The sequence below is a fragment of the Somniosus microcephalus genome, chromosome 11 (assembly GCF_052327205.1).
Source record: "Somniosus microcephalus isolate GS21.2 chromosome 11, FLI_Smic_1.0, whole genome shotgun sequence".
NCBI lineage: Eukaryota > Metazoa > Chordata > Chondrichthyes > Squaliformes > Somniosidae > Somniosus > Somniosus microcephalus.
Window position 1 is genome coordinate 202618620 of NC_140997.1, and position 13058 is coordinate 202631677.

Sequence of the window (13058 nt, forward strand, 5' to 3'; positions counted from 1 at the left end):
TGATAAATGTCGGGCTCAGGTGATTTTTAACTATGATGAATTGTGATTTCCAAAGCGACGCTTGCAGTTTTTTTTTGGAGGGGAGGAGACGGTGAAAGCGGCGAAGGGAGACTTGTCCAGCAGTCAATTGGTTAAAATATCTAATCCGCATGCGTTCGGTTTAGTCTTTGACTGCGGCTTTGGCGTGACGTTGGGCAAATGTTAGAAAAAGGCGGGTATTTCTGGTGTGGAAAACGGAAGCAGTGTTCGCCTGAAGCTGCGGTTTGCAAATATATTGAGAAAAAGTGAGGAAGCGGCGCCTTGAACGCTTGCTATTTGCCGCGTTGTAGTGAAGGGGCCGAGCCTGCAGCGCCTTTAAAAGGAGGCGCCGGGGAAATCGCTGGGGTTTGTTGTCTCTCTGAAGAGTCTCACCAGGCTGCCCAGTGAAACCTGTGTGGGTGGCGGGCAGGGCGCCGAGTATCGCGGTTGGATACACGCGGGTTATTTTGTATCCGTTAACTGCAACATGTCCGCCCGTCTTCTGAATGCTCCATGAGCAGAGACACCTGCCCTGGGCCCTCACTTAGAAATTATCACTGAGACGTTTGAAACAAAACCCCGATTATTATTTTTTTGACATCGATTTTCAAACAGAACTTGAACTCAATTTGCCGCCTGCCTTTTTAAAGCAACATCTGCACTTGCTGCTTTTTTTTTTACCCTTTGAACTGTGCTGGAGAAGAACATGGGTCTGCGCTTTCATAACTGGATGTTGATTCTGGCCGGCTGCACAAGTCTTTATTCTGAAGCCTCAAAACTGAACATTCCCAAAGTTTTGCTCCCTTATGCTAGAAGCACGACGGTCAACTTTACACTCGAAGCGGCGGAAGGATGTTACAAATGGTAAGAGAGCCGAGCAAGCGATCGACTCGTTCTATTTTTGGAGCGTTTTCACGATTTGGTCTTATCTGGTAATGAGTAAATGAATCCGTGCTTCAGTTCAGCCACTTCCATTGAGTGAGTACACGTGTAGTGGGCGCTTTGCCTGAAGGTTACACGCCATTTCTCAGCACAGACCCACTACACACACCATTAATAGTAAACGATCCCACCGTTTAACGAATCAGATTGTATAAAATGTGCACTGGTTAACCAGTAGTCCGGCTGTATAGAGTGTTCTGCCCAGTTTGCATGAAATCGGTGTAAATAATCATTGACATTCACGTGGGCATACTTGGCGCCTAACGTTTGAGTGGCAGCGTCTGCAGGTTAATCTACTCCAGTTCCAAAACACCCAGATCTTGACCTCTCGGCCCCCCCTCTCTTATCTTGAATGGCGTATACCCACCCACTGATCTGTGGAAATATAAGATTTATGCATTTGTCTATTTCCGAGGCACTATATTCACCAAAAAATAAGCAAAGATGAACACTTGTATGATTTTCATAATTATTTTAAAACAATAAAAAGGGCATTTTTAGTTGATTCAGTTGCTGCCTAACTTGGTCAAATACAAGAAAACATATACAGAAACTAAGTCAGAGCTCTGCCTTTCTGGGGGTGATGTCAGAAAACACTTCATGCAAAATCTGGAACTCTTCTCCTCTGACCACCTCTTCCCCCCCCCCCCCCCCCCCCGACCCCCTGAAAAAAGCTGCTGAGGCCAAGTCAGTTGAAAATTTCAAAACTGAGATTGATAGATTTTGTTGTGGAAGGCTATTAAGTGCAGCGGAACCAAGATGGGTAGATAGAGTTACAATACAGATATGCCATGATCTGATCTAATTGAATAGCAGAACAGGCAGAAGGGGCTGAATGGCCGACTCCTGTTCCTATGTTCCGAAGAAGGGAGGCAGATGCTGGCGGGAAGATGACACATTGTGTAAGCCCATTTAAACATAAAGGGGGAAACCAAACAGAGGGTGTTCTTAAAGTTACTAGCCAATGATCTAATTTGTATCACACATGTGTAAAAAATGCATTGTTTGTGGTCCAGTGAAGGGGGTGAAAATGTATTTTAAAGGCTCATTCTCAAGGTCATGCGCATCAAAAGGAAGTGCTTTAGTTTAACATTGATGCTGCAGTCGTTGTGTAAATGCAGCCCAAATCCAGTTTACATCAGTGCAAAGTTGAGTGATACTTCCTGGAAGAGGCAGTTTCGCTTTTGTCAAGATCAGCTTGGGCCTAGATACCAGATTTTAGCATCGGTGCGAAGCCGATTTCTACTGATTGTGCATTTATTTAGACTGCATATAAGGCTACTGTTAAGAATATGGAAATGAATTATATCATTGAGGGGGGAGGGGAACACAGTAAGAACGAGACTCAAGTGACTCATTCAGTGAAAAAATGGACTAAAGGCGAAGCAGAAATATTTTAAGATACCAGAAAAAACATCTGCAGATAACTAAAATGAATATCTAAAGAGGAATATAACATTTTGTTTTATTATAAGTAATAGTATTGCAAAGTAACTTTTTTCTTCTTAAACTGAAATAACAAAGTGCTGGAAACACTCAATAGGTCAGGCAGCATCGAGGAGAGAGCAACAGAGTCAACGTTGCTGGTCGAACCCTTTGTCAGAACTGGAAAAGGCTAAGGTTAAACTTGGCTATCTGACCTGTTGAGTGTTTCCAGCATTTTCTGTCTTTATTTCTTTTAAAGCGTGTTAGGTTGCAGAGAGCCAGCATAAATTTGGAAGCAATAGCTTATGCCTAACTTTAAAAAAAAAAAAAAAGTGTTTGCTGTATTTCTAGTTGCCTCTTTCTCAACTGAAGTCATTCACTACTTGCTGGAATATGATTCCATAGTTTCTGAGAGACCCCTGGTACCTTTCCAAGTGTTCATTTTTATGTGACTGTAGGTAGAAAGAATGAAGAACTTTGGTTTATATGGGAGCTTACTATGTCTTCAGGATGTCCCAATGCACTTCACACCAATGAATTAATTTTTGAAGTATAGTCCATTTGTGTGATATTGAGAAACGTGGCTGCTACTTTGCACAGAACAAGATCCCATAAATAGTGAGAGATGAATAACAAGTTAATCTGTTTTTATTAGTATTGGTTGAGGGAGGAATGTTGGCTGAGACAGTCACCTGACCAGGTGCAGTGCCTTGATTTAATGTTTCGGCCAAAAGATATGGGAGTAGAGTTTCTGCTTTGGGCGCAATCAGCAATCCGGGTGCAAATTGCGCTCAAAATTACGCTAGCTTTCCGAAGTGAAGTTATGGTTCAAGATTCCTCTCGCTCTTTTGCGTAATCACAAATGTAAAATCTTCCATGAACCAGCGTAATCAGGCAGCATTTTAGAACGTAATTATTTTTTTTGCCCTTCCATTAAAAAATTATTCCTTGATAAATATTTGAGTGGTAATCAGGTGCAGTTTTATTAATACAGCTGAAAATGGGTTTATCACACACACAAGCATTTTTAATCCGTGTTTAGTCCACTTCCTGTGAGCAACCTGATTTTTTAAATAACTGAAAATGACTTTTAAAAACTATACAGAACCATTTACTAGTTTCATTGGTGTAAATAGTCAGTTCTTAGTCAAATAAATATTTGAATATTTAAAAGCTTTTAAATGATGTTTATTGGTGCCCCTGCACCAAAAGAAATTTTAATTTTAAGAGCCTCCTCGAAGGCCCACAAACTGGTGCAATTAGTGGAAACTCACCATAATGATGAATTCACCCTGGGGGGGGGGGGGGGGCATGGCCAGTTTTGTGGGCGGGCCCAGTTTCTAGCACGATGATTTAAAAAATAGAGCAAATAATCACAAACGCGGTTTGCGCTGGACGTAACCTGCGCTTGAAATCCCTTGATCTTTTGCGCTGCTTTGGTCGATTCAGAGCGAATTGCGTTGGGGGGAAAAACCTGCGCAACCTAGCGGAAAATCTACACCAGCGCGTCCAACAATTCCTTCAGAACTGTGTTGAAGTAGCCTAGAATTTGTGCACAAATCTTGGATTAAAGCTTGAGCCCACGACCTGCTGACTCCAGAAGAAAGAGTTCTACCAATTGGACTAAGCTGACATTTCTTGTAAGTGTTGGCATCCATTTTAAATGTGATGGGCATATAGCTGTACCTGATCCTGTTCTCACTGAGCTGCCACAATTTCAGCAAGGGTTGTTGGTAATGATTAGGAGTAGGAGCCCTGCATTCATTAATTTTATTTTCCATCCCTATTTCTTTCTTTCTCACACCAGCCAGATGAATGGCAGTTGAATTTTAATGTGGATAAATGTACTGTTTTGCACGCTGGAACCTGTAATTTGTGTCTACAATGGACGTGGTACTATGAGCAAAGGATTTGGGTGTTACCATTCATTCAAAGTATCCAGATGAGTTATTAATCCTATTGATTATTAATGAGGTGTATATCCAGGGTCTTTGATTATAATTTGAAACAAGTGACTCAAGTTGAAATAAGCCACCCTGAACTCATAAATCATTGGGTGAGGTCACATTCGGAGTATGTTCTGTATTGGAGAGGGTTTGAAGAATGATTCTGAAGAGAGGGTCTCCGAACTCAAATTAGTTTTACAGAAGATGTGATCCAGGTCTTTAAATCGCAGTCAAATGTGTGTGAGGTTTTTTTAAAAATAGACTAATTTGGACTGAACACAGAACTGGAGAAGTCACTTAAAATTTAACAATTCATGAGATTAGGGGGCAGGGGAACTGTTAATACTTTACTGAGTTCGCATTATTAAAAAGAAAGAGTTGGATAACTGAAGTCGAAAAATCCAAGAAGATCCTGTGGACTTTCCAGAAATGTAGTTACTTCCTCAAAGCACTGTTGCCTCACAGCGCCAGGGACCCGGGTTCAAATCCGGCCTCGGGTGACTGTCTGTGTGGAGTTTGCACATTCTCCCCGTGTTTGCGTGGGTTTCCTCCCGGGTGCTCCGGTTTCCTCCCACAGTCCAAAGATGTGCGGGTTAGGTTGATTGGCCATGATAAAAAAATTGGCCCTTAGTGTTAGGGGGGATTAAATACGTAGGGTTACGGGGATAGGGCTTGGGTGGGATGGCTGTCGGTGTAGGGACCGGGTGCTAGGGTTTGGATGATCAGCCATGATCTCGTTGAATGGCGGAGCAGGCTCGAAGGGCCGAATGGCCTACTCCTGCTCCTATCTTCTATGTTTCTATGTTTTTCTATTGGATTTGTGATACATTATTTATTGCTTCTCATTCCAAGTCCATTCTCAATACGCAAAGCCTATTTTGGAAATTAACCTCCGTGCTTTGTTTGCTTTTTTTGCTTTGCAATAGTTATAGGATCTTTACCAGATGAAAAACAATCAAATCTAAATGTTACTGATTCTGATGATTATCAAGTTGAAACCGAATGGCCCGTAATTTGCGGCCAGCGGCAATGCAAAGGCACTCGCCACTGTTCCCAAAGTAAGCTGTCCACAAAGATCTCTGGCAAGAAGTTCGGCTTTTCCAACGTTGAGTTGAAATCAACATATTTTGTAGAGATTTGGCCAATTAGTAGCTTATCTCTAGTCTTTCAAATAATCAGGATCGACTGCAAACCAATATGTTGGCTATATTGTGTTTAATCAGAGTTTAAGATGGAATATAACATGCTAGTTATACAGCAAAAACATACAACCATGACAAGTAGCTGGTACCAGTCCCAATTGGACAGATGGCTGGCGTGCATGAACAGTTCTCTGGCTTTCCCCCTCCCTCCTCTGGGACCTTCAAGTTGGTGAGCGTGGGATTACTTTCGAAAGAGTGTTCGACCAGCCCAACTTCTGTTTGGCTCTCCCCTCCACTGTCTGTGTGGACAAGCACTTGGTGTTACTTTTATTCTCTTTTTTATGGGGTGGGCCTGAGGCCAAGTTATTGACAAGACCATTTAACCTACAGAGGTTCCTCTGAAACCTCATCACCCAATGACACCTCAAGTTCTTTGTCTGTCTAAGTTCTTGGATGAAAGCCCTTCCCAAAAGGGGGGTCTCATTACCTCATCCAATTTGTCTTATTGTTTAATCTTTCTGAAGGTTCTTCCTTTGGAATTCGTGTCTTATCTCTCTTGTCCCTAGTTTGGAGTTGGACATGCCATTCTCTGCCATCAGATGTTCGTAACTGTTTGTTATCCGTTATTTATGTTCATGCTGTTCATGCAGCTTTAGCTAAGCGAAACTAACTATTCCATTATCAGACTATTGTACCATGGAATGAATCATTAAATTCCCAAAGATATCTTCTATTCTATTCTCATACACTGGTTAACTTACGCATTTTTAGCAGTTTTGTTAAACAAAGTCAAAATCCTAACTTAGCATTATAATATGGTTATTGGCAGTAATGGAAGAAATATAACGTTGGGCCTTGGTTGGTCAAATTAGAGAAACATAAACAAGGTTGAAATCCTAACTTGAAAACAAGATTATTTATGACCGTTACACTACAGAATGCTATAACATCTGCAGAGAACCAAAATACAGGCAGACTCTAAACATCTATCTAATTATTCTAATACTAGTCTGAGAGACTTTCTGTCTCTAGTTCTAATGCAATCATGTAAATACGCATTACTCGCGTCAGTTTTATCCGCAAAACCATATACATTTTGAACACCCCTGATTTCTAACAATAGTGGGAATCCCATAGTGCCAGCTGCTGTGACGTCAGCAAGCTGTCTAAGCAGCCAATCACATTGCAGAATTCTCAGACAGGCTACCAGGAAATAGAATGCACGAATAATCAATCACTTCTTTAAAAAAAATTTAAAAAAAAAATTTTTTTACAAAGCAAAATAAAGATTGGGATGTACACATTGGGTTAAGGTAGAAGCTGAAATATCATGAACAAACTTAAAAAATTAATTTTAAAATCTAATAATTTTTAACTTAATAAAGAAATTTGACATTCCACCAATATAAAATTAGTTTTTTTTGCACCAGAACGGTTGTTTCAGTAGTTATTACTCAGATCGCCATTAAAAACCCAGTTACACCTCATTTGAATGGGTCTAACTTTTTATGGGGTTTCTAACATCTAGAAACCAAAAATATAATAGAATAGTCATCATGGATTTCAAAAGGGAAAGTCTTGCTTGTCCAGCCTTATTGAATTTTTGAAGAAGTAACAGAGAGTAGACAATGGTAATGCAGTAGATGTAATTTATCTGGATTTTCAAAAGGCCTTCGATAAGGTACCCCAGAATAGACTGATGAACAAGGTCAGAGAATGCAGAGTCAGGGGACAAGTAGCAGAATGGATTGCTGGCTGGCTTCAGGACAGAAAGCAGAGAGTAGGGGTAAAAGGTAGCCATTCACAGTGGCAGAAGGTGGGTAGTGGTGTTCCACAAGGATCAGCGCTGGGACCACTGCTGTTCACAATTTACATTCATGATTAAAACTTGGGAATCAAAAACAATTTCTAAATTTGCGGATGACACCAAATTGGGGGGGATAGTCAATACTGAGGAGGACTGCAACAAATTACAGGAGAACATTAATAAACTTGCAGAATGGGCATATAATTGGCAAATGAAGCTCAACACAAATGTGAGGTATTACATTTTGGTAGGAAGAATAGGGAGGTCACTTATTACTTGGGGGGTGCGAGTCTAGGTGGGGTAGAGAAAGGGATCTCGGAGTACAAATACACAAATCATTAAAAGTTGCGACACAGGTTAGCAAGGCCATAAAAAAGCAAAGCAAGCACTAGGGTTTATTTCTAGAGGGATAGAATTGAAAAGTAGGGAAGTAATGCTAAACCTGTATCGAACCTTGGTTAGACCACACTTTAGAATACTGCGTGCAGTTCTGGTCGCCATATTATAAAAAGGATATAGAGGCACTGGAGAGGGTGCAGAGAAGATTTACAAGGATGATACCAGAAATGCGAGGGTTTACATATCAGGAAAGGATGAACAGGCTGGATCTCTTTTTCTCTTGGAAAAAGAAGGCTGAGGGGTGACCTAATAGAGGTCTTTTAAAATTATGAAAAATTTTGATAGAGTGAATACAGAGAGAATGGCCTAGATATTCCGATCCCTATGGGTGGGTATGCGCTGTGTGCCCACCCGTAGGGACATCGGAAATACTGGTTTCAGGCATGCACAGCGCATGTGCTGAAAACTGGCATTTCCAATCTGTCAAGAATCGTCTTGACAGATCCTCTGGCTGCCCTGGAGAAGGGCCTCTGCGGGCAGGTAGTTCTGCTTTTTGGAGACCCTCCGCCCGCGAAAAACCCTTACAATTCTCACGCCTGGTAAAAGCAGGTGTAAGGCCTGCTTTTACCAGGATAGCAGTTGAAAAAAGTTTTAAAAACATTTTTTTCACTGATATATCATTTAAAAATACTTTTTTAAAAAAAAAGGTAAGTTTATTTTTAGCACTGTAAGAAAACTTTTTTTCAAAAAATTACATTTTTGCTTAAAATACTTAATTTATTGTAATTGCAAGTCATTTTAAAAATGTGTTTTTAAAATTTATTTAAAGTTTTACTATTTTTTCATTGATCTCCATTCATATATTTGACAGGTTTTCCTGTCAAATGTATGAAGGGAGATTCCCTTCTGTGATTGGCTCCCCATGGCCCACGTGATCCCAGGGACGCTGCGAACTACCTGCGCCTCTGGGATACGTGGGCCCTGCGCACTTCAAGTTTGATGAGGCCCAGGAGCGGAAGCGTCTGCGTCCCGGGGGCCCTTAAGTAAGGGCACAGATTTTTCCAGATCGCAGACCTTCGCTAACTAGAGGTCATCAATATAAGATGGTCACCAAGAAATCCAATAGGGAATTCAGAAAGAACTTCTTTACTCAGAGACTGCCGAGAATGTGGAACTCGCTACCACAGGAAGTGGTTGAAGCGAATAGTATAGATGCATTTAAGGGGAGGCTGGACAAGCATTTCAGGGAGAAGGGAATAGACGGTTATGCTGATAGATTTAGATGAGGAAAAACGGGAGGCGGCTCGGGTGGAGCATGGAATGGTTGGGCCGAATGGCCTGTTTCTGTGCCGAATATCCGATGTAATCCTAACACCGATATTTGTTTGGAAAAGGGGAGGTTTTCGTGAGATCAGTAATTTCACTGATTGTTGACTTTTGGGGGGGGGGGGGAACGATTGTGGGTCCACAGCGCAGCCTGTGAACGAGTAGTGTATGACAGACCACAACTTCAGGATTCTTGTGTTGGGCTGTGCATGTGATAATTCTGAAGTTGCGGTCAGTTTCAAAGGTGAAACAATGGCGAATGCTGCCACATTGCTGTTTTTTAACATTTGTTTTTATGGGATCTGGGCGTCGCTGGCAAGGCCAGCATTTATTGCCCATCCCTAGTTGCCCTTGAGAAGGTGGTGATGAGCCAACTTCTTGACCCGCTGCAGTCTATGTGGTGAAGGTACTCCCACAGTGCTGTTAGGGAGGGAGTTCCAGGATTTTGACCCAGCGACAATGAAGGATCGGCGATATACTTCTAAGTCAGGATGGTTTGTGACTTGTGGTGGTGTTCCCATGTGCCTGCTGCCCTTGTCCTTCTAGGTGGAAGAGGTCACTGGTTTGGGAGGTGCTGCCGAAGAAGCCTTGGCGAGTTGCTGCAGTGCATCTTGTAGATGGTGTACACTGCAGCCACGGTACGCCGGTAGTGGAGGGAGTGAATGTTTAAGGTGGTGGATAGTGTGCCAATCAAGCGGGCTGCCTTGTCCTGGATGGTGTCGAGCTTCTTGAGTGTTGTTACAGCTGCACTCATCCAGTCAAGTGGAGAGTATTCCATCACACTCCTTACTTGTGCCTTGTAGATGGTGGAAAAGCTTTGGGGAGTCAGGAGGTGAGACACCTACCGCAGAATACCCAGCCTCTGACCTGCTCTTGTTGCCACAGTATTTATGTGGCTGATCCAGTTAAGCTTCTGGTTAATGGTGACCCCCAGGGTGGTGTTAGTGGGGGATTCAGCGATGGTAATGCCATTGAATGTCATGGGGAGGTGGTTAGACTCTTGCTTGTTGGAGATCATCATTGCCTGGTACTTCTATGGTGCGAATGTTACCTGCCACTTATCAGCCCAAGCCTGAATATCATCCAGGTCTTGTTGCATGCGGGCATGGACTGCTTCATTATCTGAGGAGTTGCGAATGACACTGAACACTGCAGTCATCAGCGAACATCTCCATTTCTGACCTTATGTTGGAGGGAAGGTCATCGATGAAGCAGCTGAAGATGGTTGGGCCTAGGACACTGTCCTGAGGAACTCCTGCAGCGATGTTCTGGGGCTGTGATGATTGACCTTCAACCACCACAACCATCTTCCTTTGTGCTAGGTATGACACCAGCCAGTGGAATGTTTTCCCACATTCGATGCCACACTCGGTCAAATGCTGCCTTGATGTCAAGGGCAGTCACTCTCGCCTCACCTCCTGGAATTCAGCTCCTTTGTCCATGTTTGGACCAAGGCTGTAATGAGGTCCCGAGCCAAATTGGGCATCAGTGAGCAGGTCATTGGTGAGTAAGTGCTGCTTGATAGCACTGTCGATGACACCTTCCATCACTTTGCTGATGATTGAGAGTAGACTGATGGGGCGGTAATTGGCCGGGTTGGATTTTTCCTGCTTTTTGTGGACAGGACATACCTGGGTAGTTTTCCACATTGTCGGATAGTTGCCAGTGTTGTAGCTGTACTGGAACAGCTTGGCCAGAGGTGCAGCTAGTTCTGGAGCACAAGTCTTCAGCACGATAGCCGGGATGTTGTTGGGGCCCATAGCCTTTGCTGCATCTAGTGCGCTCAGCCGTTTCTTGATATCACGTGGAGTGAATCAAATTGGCTGAAGACTAGCTTCTGTGATGGTCGGGACTGCAAGTCCTGGGCCATTATATAAAAACAGCTTACCAGGCCAGTATCCCACAATTTCACATTTATACACACGGCTCAAATGATCTACAACTGTGGAATGTTATCTGTGGTCTTTGCCAGATGTACAGCATAGTTTTTGAACTTTTGCCTTTAATAAAATAGGGTTAAATTATTGTCTTCTAACACCATATAACCTGTGAGAAGTCACACAACACCAGGTTATAGTCCAACAGCTTTATTTGAAATCACAAGCTTTCGGAGCGCTGCTCCTTCGTAAGGTCACCTGACGAAGGAGCAGCGCTCCGAAAGCTTGTGATTTCAAATAAAGCTATTGGACTATAACCTGGTGTTGTGTGACTTCTCACATTTGTCCACCCCAGTCCAACACCGGCATCTCCACATCATGACCATATAACCTGTACATCTTTTAGGGTTATTTTAATTAAGTTCTGTGTGTGTTTAGGTCATTAATAGATGTCAGCGAGGATGAGAACCAATCACATGCTCACAATTCAAGGGGGCGGACATTTTCAGAGAATTGATTGTAACGTTGCTACTTCAAGTTTGCATAGAAATGATCTACAGTTGATTACCGACAATTTAATGAACTTGATATTGTAAATGTCAATGTTTGAAGTCCATAGCTGATTTACAAAGAATATTTAATACAGCGCCTTCAATCCTACTGCATTAATTATCATTTTTGGTTTGTATTTTGTACCAAAATGTTAATACAGTATAGTTCACACAGAATATTTCAGAAGATGAAACCTACACTTTGTTGTTCAAGGCCAGAGTAAAGAAAGTACACCAGCTCGTTCCAAGGTTGCATCTGAGATTTAAGGGAATGAAGATGGGCACTGTACCGGGGATGAGACGGTGAATGATTTGGTGGCAATAAGGGTGTCAAAGGCAGAGGAAAGGAACAATTCAGCAGATCAACAATGGAAGAAGTGTTATGACTGGGGGAAGAGGGAATTGTGAGTTTTGAGAGTGAATAGTGAATTAGTAAAGGAGCTGGACAAGTTTTTTTTTGGCGTGTGATGGTAGTGGGGGTTAATGAAGTTTGAGGAATAGGGAACATGAAGGGATATGGATGGTAAGGATCATGAGATGTTCAGAGAGCCTTTTTGATGACCAATGATTTCAGAAGTCAAGCAGCCAGAGAGATGATGAAGTCAAGTGGGTGGCCATGAGTGTAAGAGTTTGTGAAGAGTGAGACTGAGGATAGAAGAACAGAGAAGTTGCAGGAGACGAGGCTGAAGAAATTTAGGTGCAGGCTGCTGTTCTGGGTGAATCAGATCCAGGTGCCATGGTGGACACAGTAAAGAATACCACGGGAGGCCACAAGCTCAGTCAAGAGGGTTTTGAGCCTGAGTCGGTAGTGAGAAAGCTGAGTAGCAGTGTTAAGTGGGGGAGGGATCCAAGGGCCTAAGGTGCCAGAGAAAAGTAAGGTGAAAGGGGGTATGACTGAATGAAATGAAGAGGAGATTAATGTTGAGCAGGACCCAGAAATGATCAAAAGAAGTGGGACTCGAAGGCTTGGGTCCAACTCCATAATTCATCTGTACTGATTCCTATGTTACAACAGTGACTACACTTCAAAAGTACTTCATTGGCTGTAAAGCACTTTGGGATGCCCAGAGGTCGTGAAAGGCAACGACTATTTGGTACACTTGCATGATCATTTTAATATTAATTAAAATGGAGAGTAGGGGTTAAAGGTAAACTGGCAAAAGGTGGGAAGTGATGTTCTACAAGGATCAGTGCTGGGATCACTGTTGGTTCACTACTTAAACGATTTGGACTCTGGAATCAGAACTACAATTTTGAAATTTGGTGTCATCCGCAGGAAGACATTAATAAACTTGCAGAACGGATGTGTAATTGGCAAATGAACTTCAATATCGATAATAAAAACAGAACATGTTGGAAATACTCAGCAGGTCAGGCAGCGTCTGTGGCGAGAGAGAAACAGTTCAGGTTTTAGGTCGACGACCTTTCGTCAATAAAGATAACATTGGATCGAAACATAAGATTCTGAGGGGGATTGACAGGGTAGAGGCTGAGAGGTTATTTCTCCTGGCTGGAGAGTCTAGAACTAGGGGGTCACAGTCTCAGGATAAGGGGTCGGCCATTTAAGACTGAGATGAGGAGGAATTTCTTCACTCGGAGGGTAGTGAATCTTCTACCCAAAAGGGCTGTGGATACTGAGTCATTGAGTATATTCAAGGCTGAGATAGATAGATTTTTGGACTCTA

The 13058-nt window shown here is 42.5% G+C and overlaps 1 protein-coding gene across 3 annotated transcripts in view; it reads left to right on the top strand.

Annotated features, from left to right (window-relative positions):
• The first annotated feature begins 383 nt into the window (after positions 1–383).
• nup210 (nucleoporin 210) overlaps positions 384–13058 on the top strand; it is a 139177-nt gene continuing 126502 nt past the window's right edge. For all 3 annotated transcript variants that reach the window (XR_015080044.1, XM_086001713.1, XM_086001714.1), the window contains exon 1: positions 384–882. Coding sequence is in view for 2 of the 3 variants with exons in the window: in XM_086001713.1 (XP_085857839.1) it covers positions 725–882 (158 nt within the window). In the remaining variant the exon portion in view is untranslated. The remainder of the gene's footprint in view (positions 883–13058) is intronic.